Source organism: Castor canadensis, chromosome X (assembly GCF_047511655.1).
Source record: "Castor canadensis chromosome X, mCasCan1.hap1v2, whole genome shotgun sequence".
Lineage (NCBI taxonomy): Eukaryota > Metazoa > Chordata > Mammalia > Rodentia > Castoridae > Castor > Castor canadensis.
This window is the reverse complement of record NC_133405.1, coordinates 47060114-47084920: the sequence shown is the minus strand read 5'-3', so window position 1 is coordinate 47084920 and position 24807 is coordinate 47060114. Positions and strand designations below refer to the sequence as shown.

The following is a 24807-nucleotide window of genomic DNA, read 5'->3' as shown; positions in this document are numbered from 1 at the left end:
GTGTGTGTGCGGGGAGGGGGTACTAGTGAGAGGGGAATGGTGAAGGAAGGAGATTAAGGTGATGGTATATGGCAGATGGACTTCAGATACCTATATGAAACAGCTGCAAAATACACATTCTTCTCAGCATTCCACAGAACATTCTCCAAAAAAGATCATATTTTAGGACATAAAGCAAGTCTTGACAAATTCAAGAAAATTTAAATAACCTCTTGTATTTGACCACAACTGAATAAAATTGGATATCAACAGTAAAACAGACTACACAAAATATTCAAACACTTGGAGACTGAACAATACACTTTTAAATGATCAGTAGTCCATTGAAGAAATAAAAGGAGAATCAAAAATTCCTAGACTCAAACAAAAATGAAAGCACAACTTACTAGAACCTTTGGGATACAGCAAATGCAGTGCTAAGAGGAAATATTACAGCTATGAGTGCCTACTTTACAAAATCAAAGCGATCTTGAATAAATGATGTACCTCAACATACTAGAAGACAGTAATAAGCCAAACCCCAATTTTGTAGATGAAAAGAAATAATAAAGATTAAGATACAAATTAATGAAATGGAGACTATAAAAACAACACAAAGAATCAATGATCAGTACGGAGTTTCCTCAAAAACCCTAAAAGTAAGGCTGGGGGCATGGGTCAAGGTATCTGAAGGAGTGTCAGTCAACATACAATAGAGATACCTGCATATCCATGCTTACTGCAGTGCTATTCACAACACCCAAGCTTTGTAATCAGCCTAGGTGCCCATCAATGTATGAACAGATAAAGAAATGTGGCACATATACTCAATGGAGTATTATCAGCCAGAAAAAGAATGAAATTATGTCATTTTCAAGAAAATGGATGGAACTGGAGACCATCATGTTGACTGAGAAAGGACAAGTGCAGAAAGACAAACACCACATGCTTTTACTCATAAGCAGAATCTTGACCTAAAATGATTATGACATAATTGGAAAAGGGTGACTATTTGGTGGAAGGGTAAAGGAGAGGGTGCTGCAGAGGGGAGAATATGATAGAAGTATATTATATACATGTATGACAATACCATAATGAAATCAACTAAACACTATTTTTTAAAAGAGGGCTTTAAGAGAAAGGAGGGCTAAAAGGTGTAATGGGGGGGTGAATTTGATCAAAGTACCTCATGTGCATGTATGGAAATATCACAATGAAACTCCTTTGAAGAATTAAACTATACTAATAAAAAATTAAGAGGTCATGTAAAAATTCAGAATCAGAATGGTCCTCAAAGTTAGAAGACAATAGAACCGCTTCTTCAAAAGTTCAACAGGATATATTTCCAATCTATAATTCAATACTCAATATTATCAATTTAGTGTGAGGTAGAATAAGTATCTTTTTATACATGTAAGTTCTCAAAAATACATATACCATGCATTCTTTGGAAGGTTCTGAAATGTGCTACATTGGAAACTAGGGTATAAACCAAGAATAAGAAATATAAATAAGTGCCATAAATGGGAGGGCAAACAAAAGCAGCAGAGAAAATACAATAATAATGAAGAGGGAACACCTATCTGACTTGCAGACCAAGAGAGCAACAATTCCAAAGGGTACAAGAGAGGGTTCGAGGGTTATAGCTCAGTGGTAGGACTCTTGCCTACCATGCATGAAATCCTAGGTTCAATTCTCAGCACTGCTAAGCACACAAAAAAGTAAAACCACAAAACCCTCCAGATGTTACAATACAAATTGGAGGATTCTGAAAAGATGAATTCAAAAACAGGAAACTATTATATTTAAATTACTGAGGAACTTGGAGATAAATACATAGAAAACTAAAAACTAAGGAAATAAAATTCAAACTAAAACAAAAACTTGTAAAAGAAGACATAATATAGTATACTAGACCATGACTAAACATTTATATAATCATAATTCAAATATTAAATACTGATCTATATAAAATTAATGGTATATGTATTGGGAGGATGAAGATATATATACATATATATATAAAATTACATACATATATATATGATTATGACTTACATATTCACCTACCATTTTGCAAAGTCAGTAGAGGAGACAATATGGAAAAATAAAAAGTAGGAGTATATATGATATTTAGAAACATAAAAAGAAATAGTTTCAAAACTCTAGCCAAAACAATTAAAAAGTGACACTGAAGAATGAGAAATGGGGTGTGGAAAAGGAACTACTGTTTCATAAACCTTATAAAATTACTCACTTTCAAGATGGGAGATGAAGAAGTCCTGAAACTGGGAATGTGGCAGTGGGAATCCATTGAAAGGAAAGAATTAAAAAGATAGTTAAAAGTATAATCATAATTACTTACTGAAGAAATAAAAATACACTTCCTTAGATTCATGAGTAAATAGCAGTAATCTTTAGTTGGAAAAAGTAAAGGAGTTATAGATCTGGGAGGCCTGGTAGAGTGGAAATGGAGAGTTTAGTTTCAGAGAAGTTTAATCTGAGGTGCCGTTGGGACACCTCTGTGCAGGTGTTTCTTAACATGGAGCTTTACAGTGGATAGTAAAATAACCATTGATGAAACTGATGGCTGGAGATGGCAAGTAGGGTTAAAATATCGCTGATTATCAGAAATTCCTTTAAAAAGAATACTATTAGAAACAAGGAGAGGTTTCAAATCAACAATCTAAGTTCCAATCTTGGTTAAAACAAGCAGAGAAAGACAATATAAAGACAAGAGCAGATATCAATAAGACTGAAACAGAAATGCCACAGAGAAAAATCAATGAAATAAAAAGCTAATTCTTTAAGGGAACAAAATCAATAAAATTAATAAAGCTCTAGGCAAGAGAGAAAATAAAAACAGAGAAAACATAAATCATAAATATCAGCAATGACACGGGATACACCACTATAGATCCTAAAGTGATTAAAAGGATAAAAAGGAAATTCTACGAACAACCTCATGCTTACAAATTCAACAAATTAGCAGAACTGCACCAATTCCTAAAAAAAAAATCTATAAAAAGTCAACAAAGAAGAATAGAAAATCTGAATAATGCTAGAAACTCCAACAAAATTGAAGTTTTCATTATAAAGCTACCCCAAAAGAAATATTCAGGCCCAAGCAATTTCACTGGAGTACTCTATTGAACATTTAGAAAAGAATTAATACCACTTCTTCACAAGTCCTTCTGAAAAAGAGAGGGCAGTATTATCCTAATACCAAAGCCAGGCAAAGACAGTACAAAGAAAAAGAAAAAATAAGAAAAAGAAAGAAAACTGAAGATCAATAAGTCTCCAGAACACTTAAAATATCTCAGACATTTAAAAATCCTCAACAAAATGTGGTATCTATACACAATGGAATTTTATGCAGCCATGAAGAAGAACGAAATGTTATCATTCGCTGGTAAATGGATGGAATTGGAGAACATCATTCTGAGTGAGGTTAGCCTAGCCCAAAAGACCAAAAATCGTATGTTCTCCCTCATATGTGGACATTAGATCAAGGGCAAACACAACAATGGGATTGGACTATGAGCACATGATAAAAGCGAGAGCACACAAGGGAGGGGTGAGGATAGGTAAGACACCTAAAAAACTAGCTAGCATTTGTTGCCCTTAACGCAGAGAAACTAAAGCAGATACCTTAAAGCAACTGAGGCCAATAGGAAAAGGGGACCAGGAACTAGAGAAAAGGTTAGATCAAAAAGAATTAACCTAGAAGGTAACACCCACGCACAGGAAATCAATGTGAGTCAATGCCCTGTATAGCTATCCTTATCTCAACTAGCAAAAACCCTTGTTCCTTCCTATTATTGCTTATACTCTCTCTACAACAAAATTAGAGATAAGGGCAAAATAGTTTCTGCTGGGTATTGGGGGGGGAGAGGGAAGGGGTGGAGTGGGTGGTAAGGGAGGGGGTGGGGGCAGGGGGGAGAAATGACCCAAGCCTTGTATGCACATATGAATAATAAAAGAAAAAAAATAAATAAAAAATAAAAATAATCCTCAACAAAATATTATCAAACCAAATCCAACAATTTATAAGAGGAATTATAAACCATGACGAAGTAGATTTTATTCTGTGTATGTTTAGTTGACTTAACATTTGAAACGTGTCAATGCAATCTGCCATATCAATGAATTAAAGATGGAAAATAACATACTAATTGAGGAAGAGTAAGTATTTGACAAAATCCAATACCTATTCATGATTTTTAAAACCTCTCAGTAAGTTAGGAACAGAGGGGAATTACGTGAGCTTGATAAAGAGCATCTAGAAAAACATTTGCAACTAACATTATACCTCAGAGTAAAGAAGGAAGGATTTCCACATTAAGACCAGAAACAAAGCAAGGATGTCTGCTCTCATCTTTCAGCAGAGGACTGGAATTCTAGTCAGTACAAACAGGCAAGAAAAATAAATAAATGGTATACAGATGGAAAGGAATAATACTATATTTATTTTCAAATATCATAATTAACTATGAATCCACATAATTAACTACGAATTGAGAGGTCACGCAATATAAAAGGATATAAATAAACACACAAAACATTGTGCTTTTATGTATTAGCAATGAACATGGTAAATGCAATACTATTTATAATCACTATAAAGAAAATGAAACATGGTATAAATAATAAAACCAAAATATATATGTCATGTGGGTGATGAAAATTATAAAATGCCGATGAAAGAAAACAAAGACCCAGATAAATTTTGAGACATACCATGTTCATGGACTGGAAGGCTCATCAGAGTAAAGCTGTTAATTCTCCTGTAAAACTACAGGAATTTCATAAAAATTCAATTCCTATGAAATTCCAGGAAAATTTTGTGGAAAGGCAAACAAACTAAAATAATTTTGACAGATAAGAATAAAATGAGAAGAATTTCTACCAAATATTAAATCTTGCTACATAGGTACAGTAATGGAGGCAGGTTGAGGGAAAGATACATAGATTCATGGAATAGAGACCTCTGAAAAAGACTCAAATAAATATGCCAAACTGATTTCTGACAAAGGTACAAAAGCAATTCCATTGAACAAGGATAGCCTTTTCAACATATGGTGCTAGATCAATTGAGTATCCATAGGCAAAAACCAAATGAACAAAAAAGCAAAAAAAAAAAGATCTAAACCTCATATCATATAATGTTAAATCAAAATGGATCATAGCCATAAATATGAAATGTAAAAAGATAAAACTTATAGAAAGAACATAAGAAAAAATCTTTGGGATATAGGACTACTTCTTAGAGTTGATACCAAAAGTACAATACTCAAGTATGATATATTTGATATACTGTAAGAACTTTTATAAATGCCACAATGTACCCCTAGCACAACAATAAAAAAAGTTTAAAAAATTGATAAAGTGAACATTATCAAAATTGAAACTTCTGTTCAGTGAACAACCTGCTAAGAAAATGAATAGATAAGCTACAGACTGGGAGAAAGTATTTGCAAACCACATATCTGGCAAGGAAGTTGCATCTAGAATACATGAAGAACTCTTAAACCAAGCTGGACACAGATGGCTTACACCTGTAATCCTAGCTACTAGGGAGGCTGAGATCATGAGGATTGCAACCAGTTTCAGGCCAGCCCCAACAAATAGTTTGTGAGACTATATCTCGAAAATTACCAGAGCAAAATGGACTGGAGGTGTGGCTCAAGTGGTAGAGCACATGCTTTGCAAGCATGAAATGAAGTTCTGAGTTCAAACCCTAGTCCTGCCAAAAAAAAAAAAAAAAAACTGTAAAAAGCAGTTTAGGTAATGGGCAAAAGACATGAACAGACATTTCATTTAAGAGGATTAGTAATGGCAGGTAGGCACAGGAAAAGATGTTTAACATCATTGGACATCAGGGAAATACAAATTAAAACTGCAATGACATAACTGCACATACCAAAAAACCAAATTCTTGTATGGATGCAGACAAACCAAATCATTCATACATTGTTGATAGGAATGTAAAATGGTACATCTGCTCTAGAAAACAGCATGACAGTTTCTTATAAAACTAAACATATGACCAGCAATTATACTGTTGGACATTTGTCCCAGAGAAATAAAATTTAAATTCACATACTAATCTGTACATAAATGTTCACAGGAGCTTTACTCCTAATATCCCTACACTGGAAACAGCCCAGTTGTCCTGCAATAGGTGAAAGAGTAAATAAACTGTGATACATCCGTATCATGGGATACTGCTTAGCAATACAGAGGATCAAATTATTGAAACACATAGCAACACAGGGAATTATGCTGAATGAAACAAACACCAATCCCAAAAGGTTATATGCTGTATGATTTTATTTATGCAATATTTTCAAAACGATAAAAAATTCTGAAACAAAATAATAAATGGTTTTCAGGAGTTCAGAAGTGGAGGGAGAGGTAGAAGGTGGGATGGGAAGGAGGAGGGTGTGATGATAAAAGCAGACATGAGGAAACCTGGTGGTATGTAACTGCTCTACAGCTTAGCTATGGTAATGGACATAAAACCTACACAGTGTTATAAAACTGTACTGAACTAAATACACACACATCCAAGTAAAACTGGAGAAATCTGAATGAGATAGTTGGGTTGTATCAATGTCAATATCCTGATATTATAGTAAAGTTTTATATTATATTGTGATATTATACTGAAATTTTGCAATATGTTATCACTGGGGGAAACAAGGTAAAGAATAAACAGGATTTCTACAATGTTTCTTACAACTGCATATGGATTTAAAATTACTTAGACAAAAATTTCAATTAGAAAAGAGACTAACACACATAAACACAGTTTGGAATCCTAATCTCTTCTAGAAGCTCCCATTCAAAATATGTTTTCTTACTGCTAGGTATGGCTGACCATCTTTTCAGCCTTCAACATATGCTTTCTCATTGTTGCCTGTCTGACTGCTAAGTCAATGCCACATTTAAAGGTTTTAGATATCTTATACATTAGGTTAGGCAGCTAATTAAAAATAACCTTGAAATCTTAAGAACTTAATATAATTAATGCTTGTTTCTCATTCAAAAAGGGAGGGAGGGAAGACTATAATCCTTCTACTAGTCATAGGTACTGTTAAGAAACCCAGTTTATTGAAATTAAAATAACAGATAAATTCTTACTGGTAAGTAATGCCTCATAGGAAGAAGAATATCATAGAGATGTACAAAGCTTTCATCTCTACAATGAGAATTCACATCCTGCTCTTGCCACTGATACATTGACAAGATGTTCTGCTTATGTACAGCACTGCCCTTTGCACAAAATTAATAAAAAGTACATTTCAAAGAGGGATGCAAAAAGAAAGATGGTAAAAGTATCCTAAATTCTTGAAGGCAGGTAAAGAGAACAAGGTAGAAATATTACATCTTTATGTGGTCTTCAGTCATTCTGCTCAAATATCATTTATTATTCAAGTCTCATTTCAAATACTACCTCTTCTAGGAAACCAACTGAAGATTATGTTTTTCTTTCTTTATATACTATACTCCTTCTTTGTTTAAGGCAGAAATTCAACTGATGCTTGTGCCTGCACACTGAGTAACACAGTGCCTTGGCACATAGTGGGTACTTTGTATTTAGAGTAACACTACTCTATTGTTTCACCTGCATCTAAAATAACACATTCCACTGGGTATGGTGGTTCATGCCTGTAATCCCAGCACCAGGGAGTTTAGGGCAGTAGGATGGTGAGTTCAAGGCTAATCTGAGCTACATAGTGAGTTCCAGGCCAGCATGGACTACATAGTACAACCACAGTAAAATCAATAATTAAATTAAATTAAATAACACCTTCCAATTATACAGCAATTGAGCTCTCAAAATGCCTATATGTACTACCTTATTTGATTTTCACCATACCTTGGGGTGTAGCAAACAATCAAAAACATGAGAAGGTTTAAATAACTTGTCAAAGGCCAAAGCTACTGAGAATTGATACTAGGACCTGTATATTTAGACTGCCATCTAACAGTGCTTTTTCTATTACTGTGTACATTCTTGTCAAATGCTGGGACATTTTAAAATAAAAAGCATATACTGTATGCATGTGTTGAAATATCATACTGAATCTCATTGATATGGATAATGAATGCACGTATGTTTGTCAAAAATAAAATAAGTACTATGCTGAGTTAATAATTGTCACTATAGCATAACACTATTTGTTATCTTCTCAAACCCTGAAGTGCTCAGAATGAGGGTAGCCTGAGTCCCATCTGGAAGGTTTAATTGATGAAATGCCATCAGGTCATTTCATCTTTGAGGTGGCCACTGAGCATGGGTCCAAAAGCAACATTATAGTGAGGCTCCGCTGTATTTATGGTTTTCAGTCACTAATGGGAAGAAAATTGCTTTGGAGAAAAAAATCTGTCTTTCTCACAAACAATATAAATTCTGCTGTTTGGGAGTGATTTAAATTATGTTTCATATAATTCATATCATGAGGCTCTCCAGCTTGTGGAAGCTCACTTGGGCACAAAATGTACATAAGTAGGATTAGTGAGAAATCTAATTTTACAGATGTATTGAGTGTATTTCAAGTCTGGATTTACATATAGAAAAGGAAGTTTGGGAAGTAGAGCTCTGAGAATGTTAACCACCACACATTCCTAACAGGAAATGAAGACTTGCTTAATTCTAATCTTAGAACCCTAATCTACCTTACAAGAAGTTCTTTAGAATCAAGGGACACAGGTGTGACAATGAATCTATTTTGTTCATAAAGGGAGCAGAGATGAGCAAGTGGCTCACTAAACAATGGAAAGACAGGAAATACCTTTCAATTAACTGCAATGGGAAGAGGCAAGAGTCTCTGTTGAGCGTAAGATACAGTATAAATGAGCCTCACAAACAGAGGTGTCTTTGTGCTGCTGCCACATCTCTGGCAGAGGGCATTCAATTCTCAAGTATCTGAAGTAGACCATTACACTCCGGAACACAAGAGATGACCTCACCAATCAACTAAATTTAATGTCACCAAGATTTCCCAAAGAATTTAAGAAAAGGAGCAGGTAAAAGAAACAACCTTGATCAGTAAATCAGATTCTATTCAAATGAAAGGAAAAAGGCACTTCAACTGGAATTCAAAGGCATCTTTTGGCCTCTCAACATTTGATGCTCTTCAGATGAGAGAGCTGCAAGTAATTAATAAAAATATTTTTAAAACCATTTCTTCTCTGGACCAAAGCTGCTTAAAAAACATCCAATACCAAAAAAAAAAAAAAAACAACTAATTTGAAGTAATCCCAAGTAATAAATGTTAAAATTGGATAAAGAGGAAGTATGATTATAACACTTGACACAAGGATGGGTCTCTAAAATCCTAAAAGCATTTTCTGAGTTAGGTACATCACAGTAGACAACTAAGAATGTTTTATGTGGAAAAAATAAGGTAGCCAAAGACATGCAGCCCAATACTGATGGGATTGTTTGGAAATATTACAAAATCCCTTATGGCATTTTTAGTTACTCTAAGGAGTAATTCTTTCTGCCCCAAATAGCAGTGTAAATGTTGTGAGAAGCTATTAAATAATTATGCAGTTCTATTCCAAAAGAGCCTGCAATATTATGGATAAAATACATTTTAGTCTTCAAGCTTTGGAAGACGTTATGAAAGAAGTAAAATGCCATGAAAATACTCATTGAACTTCCAAATAATGACACGTATAGGATTTTCCACTGTCTGTTCCTTTATTGTGGTGTTTGGTAAATATTAATAGACACAACGATGATTCAGTACATGAAGCAACTGGAACTGTCTATCCTTCAGTCCCACATCCCCCTCTGAGAAAAGTAGCTAGTAGCTCCACATACTTAAAATGATTAACAAATTGGCTCAGATACACTGCCAACTCTGCCATAAGTGGTCACAGAAGAGCTGGAGTTACTGCAGTTTCAGTGACTGCCAACTCAGAAGACAGATGTGTGACTGTAGCACTGTCATCATCCAACCTCAAAATAATGCTGTAAATTATGAGAGATAAGTGGTATTTGACTATGGCTACTATTAACTCTCAATTACTTATACTTATCAGGAGGAAAAGAGGCATACATAATGTCAAACAGTGGATAAGTAAGATCTGAAAACTGGTCATTGCCTGTGTATGTTCAGACTCTCCTTAATTTGATGGTCTCTGACCCCTTTCTATTTCAGTTGGCTCTGCATAGATGATGAAAGGGGCTTGGTTCTCTACAGCTTGCTTGTGGATGTTGAAAAGTTGATTGGATAGTGCAATGTTAACATACTTAAACTGCAATGTTTAACTTACCATTCAATTTTATTTTTCCTTAAATAAAATCGTATGTTTTACAGCAGTTTTAGGTTCACAGCAATATTGAGCAGAAGGTAAAGAAAATTTCCATGTACTCCTTGCCCCTTCCGCCACATGCACAGCCTCTCCTACAACCAATATCTCACACCAGAGTGGTACATTTGTTCCAATTGATTAAACTACACTAACAAAGCATTATTATCCAAAGTTTACACTATGGTTATTCTTAGTGGTGTAAATTCTGTGGGTTTTGGCAAATGCATTATGACATATATCCATCATTGTAGTACAGATACAAAATATTTTTACTATTCTAAAAGTTCTCTGTGTTCTACCTACTCATCCTTCTTTCCCCCACTGATATTTTTACTGTCTCTAGTTTTGCCTTTTTCAGAATGTCATATAGTTGGAATCACATAGTATATAACCTTTTTCATATTAGATTCTTTCACTTAGTAATATACATCAAAATCACTTTTAAACAGCTGATTTTTTAAAATTAAATATGTGATCCTATTAGTGTAGCAGTTGGCATGTTTTATGATGGGAAAAAATTATGTCAACATCAAAGATATCAAATCACAAAAATATTTCCCAGAAACCTTTTAAAATATAGATTTGATTTGACATATGAGTCAGAGTTTTCTTTAGTAAAAAAACATATTTGTAATACCAAAATAACATATTCATTAGTTTTTCTATGACTATTATCTGAATGTGAATAAATGGATTCATTTAATCTTAAAATGCAGTCCACAGACCATGTCAGCAGACATGATCCAACTGACTATTAAAAAGTAAAATAAAACAACAAGAAAAATGTCTCTTAGATAGTATAATTAAACCCTGTCATGCTCCATTTCTTGATAATGTTATTTCCTGATATAAAAAGGAAAGACTCCTCGGGTGGGAAAGGCAAAGAGTGCAGTAAGTATCAAGCATTACCAGCTTTTCCCCATGGCCTTCTTTGTCTCAGTTGAGAATCAGTACGAAATCTCCTTGCCTCCTCAGCTCAAAAGAACCGTTAGCAAAAGTAACTCCCAATAATCATTGCTCTCTATTGTCTTATTGTTACCCTATGTTGACTAAGAACTTTACCTGGCCACCAAAAACTCACGTCCCATCCAAAATACTATGATACTTTAAAAAACCATTGTCCTCTTACTGTTAGGTATGTGATTAAGATTTGTTTTTATATCCAGTGATGCCTACATTAGAATCATTTTAAAAGTACACAAGAAGGAAAAATACCATTCTGTTAATAAGGAAATCTGGATTGTGTGTACTTAAGGAAGTCATTCAGTCTCTATGGGTCACGATTTCTTCATTTATACAAAGTAAATCCAAATCCCTTGCAATAACCTTAATTTTATAAAGGAAACACTGGCTGAGAGCCTTGAGATTTCATTTATGACAAAGAAGATCCCTGTCAAGAGAAAAATCACTGCAATTTTTCTTTATAGCATCAATTACTTTTTGACACCCCCACTCAACCCAAGATGCACTGTTGTAGAAAAATATGCAACATACAAGAAGACGTTCTATCATCTCATTCTTCAGTGTTTTCCAGTTACTGACATTCTCCCACATCTTAGTTGTCTTTACATCTTCTCTAGGTATGTGGTTTTTAATGAGTATGTAGAACATAGAGGATGTTTAGAACAGTAAAAATATTTTGTATCTATACTACAATGATGGATATATGTCATAATGCATTTGCCAAAACCCACAGAATTTACAACACCAAGAGTAGCCATGGTGTAAATTATGGACTTTGAGTAATAATGATTTGTTAGTGTAGTTTAATAAGTTGGAAAAAATGTACCACTCTGGTATGAGATGTTGGTAGTAGGAAAGGCTATGTGTGTGGGGGAAGGGGCAAAGAGTACATGGAAATTTTCTTTACCTTCTGCTCAACATTGCTGTGAACCTAAAACTGCTCTAAATGAACCATCTTCTCTAGATCCAATTGAACAGTTACCTTTTGAACTTCATGACACTTCTTGTCTCTTCTTTTCCACCTCCCTCACATATACATAGTACATTTGACAATGAGTAACAAGTTTTGCTACTGGCATACACTGACTACTAGCCATGGGCTAGATACCATACAAAGAAAGTTATACAATGCTTCTCTTAATCTTTATAAAACACTTTAAAGGTAGCTATTATCCCTTATTTTAAAAATGAAGATACAGACTAAGGAAGACTAAGTAACAATTAAGGTTGCACATCACATACCTATGAAGGGGTAATGCCTTGACTTGAATCCATGTATATGTGACCCAGAAACCACTCCCCGTCATGTAGTTTTAACAAGTGAATATTGGAGCAATATAGAACTTAACTTCCCTCAGATGATTCTAAACAGTTTAGGAAGGGATATGGCATTTTTCGCTCTAACAAAAAAGAAGGAAGTAAAGAGGAATGATGATATAGATGTCAGAAAGGGAAAGAAGTTGAAGAAGTTCATTGCTGCTGATCTCTATTATTGCAGAGAATGAGGAATCCAGAATGCCAAATAAGAAAAATTGTATTATTTTTAAGGCCACATCTTGAAAAATAGTGACTCTGATTGGTTAACTAGTTTCCATTTGTCTTCATTCCTGAGGTCCTCATACTCCTCATTTAGGCAAAGTCCACAAAGTGATTTCCTCAATTTTTAAAAATTTCTAAGAAGGTTGAGAGAATAGTAAAAATCACATACTTAAATACCTTCTACCTAGATCAACTCACTGTTAACATTTTGCCACAAATTGATAGATTGTGTTCTCTTCGGAAATGGTTTAGGCTGAACCACATGAAAGTAAAATATAGACATGAAAATTCTCTCAATAATGTAACTTGCATTTTCAAAGAAAAATTATATTTTCCTACATGATCATAACTATCACACTCAGGAAAATGAGTAATTCCTTAATATCACTTATATAGTCCATATTAAATTCTCCTAATTATCTTAAATAATGTCTTTTTGGTTTTGGTCCAGTATCCAATTAAGGATAATACAGACTTGACTGTTATGTCTCTGTTAATCTAAGACTGTTCCCTTACTGTTTTTGTTTTGATTTTTTGTTTCACCTGAATGACTTTTTGAAGTAGCTAAGCCAGTTATCTTTCAATGTCTGATTATGTTCTTGTTTAACCTTCAAGTTAAACATTTAGAAAATATTGTATAATAATACTACAGAAGTGATATGATAGTTATCACATCAAACCAAGAGGCACATAATGTTGTCCCGTTATTGATGAGGACAAGTTTGATCACTTCATTAGAGTGGTGCATATCAGATAGCACTTGTGAAGGCATATTTTCTCTTTTGATAATAAGTAATCTGCAGAGTGATAGTTTTAAGACCAAAAAATGTCTTGTTCCCCAATTATCTTAAATTCAATAGTTTTAGCGTTTGTTGAAGATGCTTGCTTGAATCAACTGTTATTTGGGGCTGCAAAATGGTGATCTTCCCCATTGAATTGTACAGCTAAAATGCAGAGTTTCATGATATGCAAATTATACCTCAATAAAACTGTTCTTTTTAAATTAACTGGCAGGATGCCAGTGGCTCATGACTGTATAGCTACTTGAGAGGCTGAAATCAGGAGAATAACAATAAATAGTAAAAAAGCTGGGCATGGTGGCATGTGCCTGTCATTCCCACTACAGTAGGAAGTATAAAATAGGAGGATGGAGGTCCAGGCTGGCCTGGGCAAAAAACAAAATCCTATCTTCAAAATAACTAGAGCAAAATAAATGGAGGCATGGCTCAAGTGGTAGAGTGCCTGCCTAGCAAGCATGAATCTCTGAGTTCAAATGCCAGTATTCCACCAAAAAGTTAACTAAATAACTTAGTTTGTATTTGGTCTATTTCATGCTGACATGTTTTTCTGCCAAGAGATGATTGACAGTTAAAACATTTTATGAACGAGGCAGGGTATTTCATGATCAAGGTGAACTTAAGAAAAATATTCCATTGAAAATTTTAATGGTAGCTTCCTAATACTATCATTCCTTCTATAAATATTAATTGGCATGCTTCTGTAAAGACTTTCCCCTATAATTCTCATTTCTCTCTTTCTTAATAGTACACTGTGAACTCACAAGTTTTTCCCTACTTAATGTATCATTATCTATTACTGCTAGTATTCTTTTTCATGTTCAAATCATCCTAATGTGGCAGTAGGACTTCACCGAAGCAATCTTGTGTCCTGATAATAACTTCAATTAGTCTTTGAATAATGTTTGCTTTCATGCATCAAAAATCCCAAGCTCACCTGCATGTTCCCTGCCAGAGATCTGAGATCAGAGTTTCCCAAGAGATTTGGTTCCTTTTGGTGGGGATGGTATTTAGAAAACAAGATGTATATGATTAGGTGTGCTCATTGCTATTGGGATACTGTCTTTACTTCTAGGTTCCGTATATAGAACCAAGGAATAAGAATTCATTACTAATATTTGCAATTCAAATTTATAATTTAAATACATAAGGAAAGGAAAAAATAACTTGTATTTCTTTTATCTTTCAAAGGAAATCCTGATTTGTATTATCATTAATATACATATGCATTTACTTTATTCTACTAAGATATATAAAATGGTAGTAATATTGGTATTATAATTCTAAAACTAGCAATAAATCTATCAAGAAAGTTTATTATTTAGAAAGTCTACTATTAAGAAAAAATTTTGTTAAGGAAGTTTATTATTTTTTAAAATTTTTATTAGGATATATTCGTTATATGGGGGGATTCATAGTGACAATTCTGATTAGGCTGATATTGTACATTATTTACATTGCCCCCACCATCTCTCCCCCTCAACCCCCTCTGCGCCCCACTTAAAGCAATTGCAAGTGGTTTCTTTGTTCTATTTCATGTAGCTATATGAAGTCCATCAACCATATACCCTCACCTAATCTCCCTCATTCACTCTCCCCCCTCCCAGTAGTACCTTCCCCCCCACACTGTATCTATTTTACAGTCTTGTTTTTCATTATTAATATTTAAGTTGATGTTCAAAGGGGTTTCTCAATGTATTCCTGCTGTGGGTATACTTTATCTTGGTCCATTCAACCCCCTCCAATACTCTCCCTTATCCCGTTACCTTCCACCAGAAGTTTATTATTAAGAAAGTTTTTCTTTGCAGTTCCTTTTGCCCTTAGCTCAAGTGGTAGAGTGCCTGCTTTGCGATGGTGAAGCCCTGAGTTCAAATCTCAGTCCTACCAAAAAAAAATGACATCAAGTAAGAATGTACTATGAAGAACACTATATTCAAAAGTTATATCTGAGTGGATTATAAGTTAGTTACATAGGCTTGTTTGGTTTCTGTATGTATTCAATTTTAGTATTTGTCTTTCTTCCCATTTTTTTGGTTCAATTCTAATTCTGAGTACATAAAACATTTATATGGCATCCAAATCAAAACTATATAAAAAGGTATATTCAGAGGAGTCCTGCTTCTATCTCTATTCCCTATACCCTATTGCTACCCACCCTCTGTTTTCATTAATTTCTATGTAGTTCTTCAGAACTAATGTGGGCATGAGTTAAACAATGTCCCTAAAAGTGAGATCTTCTGTAAATGTGGTCATGGAGCATACAACCTGACTTGTATCACATTTTCATACATAAAGTTTGGTGTACAAACAAATTCCCTCTTGAACTCTGATTAACCCATGCAGAGAGTCTGTATGAATTTTGCGGATCAGATGGAGCTAAAACACACCCACGACTTTGACATTATGATCATTTTTTTTTTGGAGTACAATTTATTTTCTTTTTCTTTTATTATTCATATGTGCATACAACACTTGGGTCATTTCTCCCCCCTACTCCCACCCCCTCCCTCACCACCCACTCCGCCCCCTCCCTCTCCCCCTACCCCCTCAATACCCAGCAGAAACTATTTTGCCCTTATTTCTAATTTTGTTGTAGAGAGAGTATAAGCAATAATAGGAAGGAACAAGGGTTTTTGCTGGTTGAGATAAGGATTGCAATACAGGGCATCGACTCACATTGATTTCCTGTGCGTGGGTGTTACCTTCTAGGTTAATTCTTTTTGATCTAACCTTTTCTCTAGTTCCTGGTCCCCTTTTCCTATTGGCCTCAGTTGCTTTTAAGGTATCTGCTTTAGTTTCTCTGCGTTAAGGGCAACAAATGCTAGCTAATTTTTTAGGTGTCTTACCTATCCTCACCCCTTCCTTGTGTGCTCTCGCTTTTATCATGTGCTCATAGTCCAATCCCCTTGTTGTGTTTGCCCTTGATCTAATGTCCACATATGAGGGAGAACATACGATTTTTGGTCTTTTGAGCCAGGCTAACCTCACTCAGAATGATGTTCTCCAATTCCATCCATTTACCAGCGAATGATAACATTTCGTTCTTCTTCATGGCTGCATAAAATTCCATTATGTATAGATACCACATTTTCTTAATCCATTCGTCAGTGGTGAGGCATCTTGGCTGTTTCCATAACTTGGCTATTGTGAATAGTGCCGCAATAAACATGGGTGTGCAGGTGTCTCTGGAGTAACCTGTGTCACAGTCTTTTGGGTATATCCCCAAGAGTGGTATTGCTGTATCAAATGGTAGATCGATGTCTAGCTTTTTAAGCAGCCTCCAAATTTTTTTCCAGAGTGGTTGTACTAGTTTACATCCCCACCAACAGTATAAGAGGGTTCCTTTTACCCCGCATCCTCGCCAACACCTGTTGGTGGTGGTGTTGCTGATGATAGCTATTCTAACAGGGGTGAGGTGGAATCTTAGCGTGGTTTTAATTTGCATTTCCTTTATTGCTAGAGATGGTGAGCATTTTTTCATGTGTTTTTTGGCCATTTGAATTTCTTCTTTTGAGAAAGTTCTGTTTAGTTCACTTGCCCATTTCTTTATTGGTTCATTAGTTTTGGGAGAATTTAGTTTTTTAAGTTCCCTATATATTCTGGTTATCAGTCCTTTGCCTGATGTATAGTTGGCAAATATTTTCTCCCACTCTGTGGGTGTTCTCTTCAGTTTAGAGACCATTTCTTTTGATGAACAGAAGCTTTTTAGCTTTATGAGGTCCCATTTATCTATGCTATCTCTTAGTTGCTGTGCTGCTGGGGTTTCATTGAGAAAGTTCTTACCTACACCTACTAACTCTAGAGTATTTCCTACTCTTTCCTGTATCAACTTTAGAGTTTGGGGTCTGATACTAAGATCCTTGATCCATTTTGAGTTAATCTTGGTATAGGGTGATATATATGGATCTAGTTTCAGTTTTTTGCAGACTGCTAACCAGTTTTCCCAGCAGTTTTTGTTGAAGAGGCTGCTATTTCTCCATCGTATATTTTTAGCGCCTTTGTCAAAGACAAGTTGGTTATAGTTGTGTGGCTTCATATCTGGGTCCTCTATTCTGTTCCACTGGTCTTCATGTCTGTTTTTGTGCCAGTACCATACTGTTTTTATTGTTATTGATTTGTACATTATGATCATTCTGATGTGGCAAACAAAATACAAACATAAAGTGAAATTAGGAAGTGACTTTAAAATTATTCTAGTAAGATATACACCAAGAATATACTAAATATTAACCGATTTTTTGCTGTTACCTATTTGGAATGCTCATTACCTTCATATATTAGCTGAATATTTATTTTATAACTGCCAGGAATTAGTTTCCTATAATTCAAGAAGAAAGTGACTACTATAGTACAAAACTAAATGAAGAATATTACGAGTTGCTTCATTAAAAAAAGAAAATGAAAATTAATAAAAGGGGAGGATGTGGGAAAAAGGAACCTTCATACACTGCTGGTGGGAATGCAAGCTAGTACAACTACTCTGGAAAATAATATGGAGGTGTCTTTAAAAACTAAACACAGATCTGCCATATGATCCAGCAATCACACTCCTAGGGATATACCCAAAGGAATGCGACTCAGGTTACTCCAGAGGCACCTGCACCCATGTTTATTGCAGCACTATTCACAATAGCCAAGTTATGGAAACAGCCAAGATGCCCCACTACTGATGAATGGATCAAGAAAATGTGGTATTTATACACAATGGAATTTTACTCAGCCATGAAGAATGAAATCTTATCATTCACAAGTAAACGGATGGAACTCGAGAACATCATCTTAAGTGAAGTTAGCCAGGCTCAAAAAGCCAAAAATCGTATGTTCTTCCTCATATATGGACTTTAGATCTAAAACAAATGCAGTAATATTATTAGACTTGGGTCACACGCTAAGGGGAGGACACATACAGGAGGAATAGGGAAAGGTAGGAAACCCAAAACTTGAAAGTGTTTGACATGCTCACTGCAGAGAAGCTAATATAGTAACCTTAAAATGACAGGAGTGGAGAAATGACCGAAACAATGTATGCACATGCCAGGCTCAGAAGACCAAAAATCGTATGTTCTCCCTCATATGCGGACATTAGATCTAGGGCAAATGCAGCAATGTGGCTCGACTTGGGTCACATGACAAGGGGAGAGCACACAGGGGAGATATAGGAATAGGCAGAAAACTCAAAACATGAAAGTGTTTGATGTCCCAACTCCAGAGGAACTAATATAGAAACCTTAAAATGACAAAGGTTATCATGAGCAGGGGATCAGGAAGCAATGTAAAAAGGTTATCATGAGCAGGTTATCATGAGCAGGGGATCAGGAAGCAATGTAAAAATCATTGAGTTAGAGTTGAGTCAACATGGGTCATAACACATGGGTACATGAAAGCAATAGTAAGAATCTCTCTGTATAGCTATCCTTAACTCAACTAGCAAAAACACTTTGTCTCCCTTATTATGCTATGTCATTTCTTAAAAAAAATTAGTGATAAAGGCAGAACAAGACTTGCTTGGAACTGGGGGGGGGAATAGTGGGGGAGGGGGACAGGGTGGAGAAATGACCCAAACAATGTATGCACATGTGAATAAATGAAAAAAAAAACCAGGCTGCACGATAGATTTGGCCTAAAGCCACTCTTATGCCATGCTAAAATTACTAATCATTACCTTCATAATTATTGAAATAAAAGTTATTTTAATTCAAATAATTTTTAAAAATTATCAAAAGAAATGACAGGGGTCAATATGGGAAGGTGACTGGGAAGTAGTGAAGCGGTCTGGTAGAGATGAAACAATTCAGGTTGTAATACACTTGTACATGGAAGCAATGCTAGGAATCTCTCTGTTTGGCTATCCTTATCTCAACTAGCAAAAACGCTATGTCTTTCTTATTATTGCTTATGTCTTTTCTGCAACAAAACTGGAGAAAAGGGTAGAACAGGTTCTGCCTGGAAGCAAGGGGGATGGGGAGGAGAGGGAGCAGGTGGGGGGCATGCAGGAGAAATGGCCCAAACAATGTATGCACATATGAATAAATGAATAAAGAAAACACATCAAAAAAATTAAGAAAAGCACTATCTGTCAATCAAATCAGTAATTTTTGTAATGGCAATAAAATATTCAACTGTTAAGAACAGGTTGTATATCTCTATTCGAAATGTTTGGAACCAGAAATGTTTCAGACTTTAAATTTTTTAAAATTTTGGAATATGTTCATATACATAATGAGGTATCTCAAAGATGGAACCCAAGTCTAAATGTGGAATTTATTTACGTTTCATATATACTTTACACAAGCAGCCTGAAGGTAATTTTATAAAATATTTTTATTACTCTTACATTTAAATATTTTTTGGGTTGTTTTCTGTGCTAGAGATCCAACCAAGGGCCTCTCAAATACTAGACAACTGCTCCACCACTGAACTACATTCCCAAGCCCCACTATGCCTGTGTTTTGACTGTGACCCATTCCATGAGCTGTGGAATTTTCCACTTGCAGCAGCATGTCTTCAATTAAGAAGTTTTGGATTTCTGGAGCATTTAAGATTTCAAATTTTCAAATTAGGGATGCTCCATCTATAGTTGGGAAAATAAGAACATTAATATATAACCAATAGTAATATAAATTGGTTCAACTTTTCAAAATGTAAATTTGCATAACATATATCAAAATTTTTAAATATTCATACCTTTTGACTCAGTATGTTATACTTCCAGGAGCCTATCCAGAAGAAATAATCAAATCTAAATATAAGCGAGCATTACAGGATTATGTTACATTGGTCAAAAATTGGAAATAATATCTCTATCAGTTAAAATATGATTAAATATATTACTGTAAACTTTGCTCTGATAAAATAGCACTGTTAAAACTCATGTTTTCAAGGAATGGTTAAAATTTTGGGAAAAGACCATGAAACAATATTAAATGAATACCAAAACAAAAAGTCTATGTAGGTATAATTCCAGTGTTATTTAAAATAAAAGAAGTACTTTTACCAGCACAGAATAGGAAGAAACACAATTATTGTAGGAGAATACTGGTAATATAGGTGATTTAATTTTCTTTATGGATTTTATAAGAAAATGTAACTGAGTAAGAACATAATATAGAGTTGCTTAGTACAAATTTTAATATTAGGTGCCCTCTCCTATCCCCTCAAAAAAAGAAAAGAAAGAAAAACAGGTGAATTCCATCACCATGAATACTGGCACACATAGCTGCTATTTTTCTATGCTGATATATGGCCCATATTAACAAAGCTTTGTTTGTAGTTAAAATAAATTATCTAAAGGAGTATTCAGCAAATGTTTATTCTGCTTTCTGTCCAATGATTTATCCTATCTAAAAAAAGGGATGAGTTGATGCTGACTTCTTGCTTTTGTCCTGCCATCAAGCAATAATTACTCTTAACTCACTCATTTTAAACATCCCAATCACCTGTGTCAAGAAAACAAAAAGACTAAACTATTTATTATTCACTACTAAAATAAAATAAAACAATCCAGAGCTAAGTGAGTAAAAGGACAAAGATAGGATTGCAGGCCTGTTATGCTTACTATGCTGAGAATACTTCTCTTATATTAATTCAACACAGAGGGACCAGATATCAGCTCTGCTTTATGTCTAAATCTGCATGTATTTATGTATGCATCGAAATTTTATTAGAACAAAACAATTTGGAATTTTGGAATTACAATCATGATATAATATTACATTAAAAGAAATTCTGCATTTTGTCCACTCTTGTTCCTCTGTGTGAACACAGGGAGATGGCAGCATGGATAATCCCAGACTAATTTATATTTGTCTTTGCTTGGCTTTAGACTCATCTGAAGTAGAGAATGGCATAATTTTATAGCTGGAATGGACTTAAAGATCATTTATTCTATCCTTGACATTTTGCAAAAGAAGGAGCTAAGACCCAGAGAGATTAAGTGACTTAAATAAAATTCTAATGCTTTCTCAACTATAACACAGTCTCTTTATAATTAAAAAAAAGCTGGTAATATGTATGTAGATAAAGAACTGTCTGTATATAATTGGACAAAGAGCTTACTAAAGAATAATCGCCACTTATGTATATGTAATTCATTCTCATCTACCCAGATCGTGGCTCCATTCCTACTTAAAATTAACTGATAGAAAGCATAATAAGAGCTCCCACAATGGGAGAATCCTCTTGCCATTACTGCCATGGAGAGGGAGTGGGGGAAAAAACGAATTTATTTAGCTGATAAAACAACAGGGAAAGGTAGAGGAAATAAACTCTTTTAATTAGAGTATAGAAGAAGGAAAAAAAGTGCCTTCTTACCACTAAATTAATTCACAGCATCTCAGTTATAATTGGAGGCTCAACTGTGCATTACTGTGACATAATGCACTTATATCTTAAGCTAAGTAACATCCTATGGGGCAGGTTAAAACCTAATGATCACATTTCACAAAATTTCTGTAGGAAAAATATGTCTCAATAGTTAACTCACCACACTTTAAAGCTACAACCTACACAAAACTAAGGACTGCCTGGATGTCTAACAGACTCAAACATATTTGTTCATATTTATATAATTACATAACATGTAAGCAAAAGAAGGAACAAGAAATGAGTAAGTAAACACAAAAATAAATATCCAGATATATTTAATAATGAAAATAAGGGAGAAAACCCTAGACATACAATCTCTGCTTCAAAATATTTCCTGCCCCACTAACCAGGCCTAAGAGCTCATACCTCTAGAAGCAGGTAAGGAACACTACAGAAGTCTAATTTCATACTAAATCTTGGTTACCTAAATACATAAAGCAGTGAACACACTGGGGCAGTAATGTCAACAGGACTTCCAAATGTTTTGGGGTGACCAATAATGTCCTTGGGATCTTGGGACATTTGTTTCAGCTCAGCATCTATATTTCCTGCTAATTTGTAACTGCAAGGGCAGGTAAAATAAAGGGATTAAAAAGAAAAATTTCCCCAGCTATTATTATTGACATTCAAAGATGACATTATCAACTGCATTTGTCTCAATTCCCCCTACCTTCTCAGTGGGTCTCAGTATGACCAACAGCACACTGTTGTGGATAGAATGTTCGTGACCTTATTACCACCATAGTCTAAGAAGACTTCAGGGTAAAGACTTCTATCCACCTTTTTTCCTGTCCTGATTTATTCTCTGGCTAGTAGCTCTGGTGAGCCTTGATGCAAAAGAATACTTTTTGAGGGTCAAAATACATTCATAGATCACTTAGATATATAAATATGACACATCAGTGTTTAGCAATCTTCAATAAATGCTGAGATGTCTTCGATAATTGGGAATATATACATTTTCAAAGTAAAACCTTATATAAATATACTGTACTAGGCAACAAAAGATATATTGAGAAATGAGCTTTGTAATAAGTGGTAGATAAATCTAAAGTCCACAACAAACTGACTAGTGGCCTAAATTCTTAAGTTCCACTTAAGCTATTTACTACACACATACACACTACACTTAACTTATTCAGTGACTCTATTTTTAAGAATTAAAGTGGCTCAAGGATTTTCCATCTAAATGTCTACAAAACTTAAAAGACTCAGTTGCATTGGTTGGTAACTACCCACTACCTTTTGTGCCAAGTACTTATAGACAACTGGTTGCCTAAACTGTTGAAGATTCTGGCGAAAATTTTGTCAAAATATAAATCTGACTATAAAGGAGCAATTGGAAAGGAATTAATATTTCCAAGATTTCTTCAAACTACAGTTAGGATCTTATGACCAAAAGTGTAATTTTATGTTTCCATAAAATGATAGAATATACAGAAAGCAATACAAAAGAAAAGAAAAGAAAAAAGGAAAGAGAAGAAAGGAAGGAAGAAAGGAAGGGAGGGAAAGAGGGAGGAAAGGGAACTAAGGAATACAAAAGTAGAAACAAAACTAGAGTCAGTACAGATTAGCTGTACTTACCACATTTAATGTCCCTACAAAAAAGTTAACTTATTAAGTCTTTAAAAACTATGTTCAGTCAGGCATGGTGATGTGTGCCTGCAGTTTCAGCTACTCAGAGGCTGAGGCAGGAAGATTGCTTGAGCCCAAGGCTTTGAGACTAGTATGTGCACTAGCAAGACACCATTTCAGAACATAAAACCAAACAAAAAGAAAAGCTCAGTCTTAACTCACTAATAAGCCATTGATAAAATGATTCCAAGTTAGTCTCAATTTAGATTATGTAACACACAATCTAATACTCTTTAAATTGGCCTGATTTCCAAATCTAAGTTCCAGAGAGATAAAGTTACTGTAGGAACATGGACAATGAACTCACAGAAGATGACAACTGAGTAATACACAAATAAAATATACCTAGGCTGAGTCATGGACAAAACCAAGGCATTTTTGAAAGCTATATGTAGTTTACCCACAGATTAATGAATTGCCTTTAAAATAAAAAATAATTTATCACTAAAGCAATTGAATGAATGTTAGGTTTAAAATAGTCAATATGAACAAGAGACCATAAATATTCCACAATACTATGATATCACACACATAAAATTAGTATTTCTAGTATATAAACTTTACAGTAGACATACATAACTTTGAGATTAATTACAGCATATAAATGCTGCAAAACAAAATTGCCAAAAGAATTTCTTCATTTCCAAGCATCCAGAAAAGATAAACACAAAAGAAACAAGTTGATAAATGTCAACTATAAGGATTTGTCTTTTTATACCAATATTTATTCTCTGCCAATGGATTCATTTTTTCCCCTCTTTTTTGGAATGCTCTCATAGTACATAAATTCTGTCCCATTCCCAATCTGTATTCAGTTACTTACATCCTCTTCCTCATCTTCATTGTGCTGATAAACAGACTCACTGTGGTCCTTCACAAATGTCTTTAAAGGAGACAGCAGCACTTCTAGTTCCCTCTGCCGCGAGATGATAGCATTCAATTCCTGTTCCAACCTGAATAAAACAAGTCAATAGAAGGGCTGATGAAAGGAATTTGGATTAACAAAATAAATGTCAACAAACTACAAGGGAGAAGTCTGAACAAAAAATAGACTGTTAATCTCCCAACCAAGGAAATCTAAAGTTCTACCTTCTCTGATCCTGTTTTGCTTTTTTCACTCTTCCTTGTAAAGTAATAATCTTTAAAGTGAAATGAGAATAGCACAATGTAAATATTCAAATTTATTTAATAATTTCAG

At 34.5% G+C, this 24807-nt stretch overlaps 1 protein-coding gene across 2 annotated transcripts in view; it reads right to left on the bottom strand.

The window, feature by feature from the left end:
- Nup62cl (nucleoporin 62 C-terminal like) overlaps positions 1 to 24807 on the bottom strand; it is a 104582-nt gene that overhangs the window by 8499 nt on the left and 71276 nt on the right. For both annotated transcript variants that reach the window (XM_074062533.1, XM_074062534.1), the window contains exon 5: positions 24433 to 24562. In XM_074062533.1, the coding sequence (XP_073918634.1) occupies positions 24470 to 24562 (93 nt within the window). In that variant the 3' untranslated portion in view covers positions 24433 to 24469. The remainder of the gene's footprint in view (positions 1 to 24432; positions 24563 to 24807) is intronic.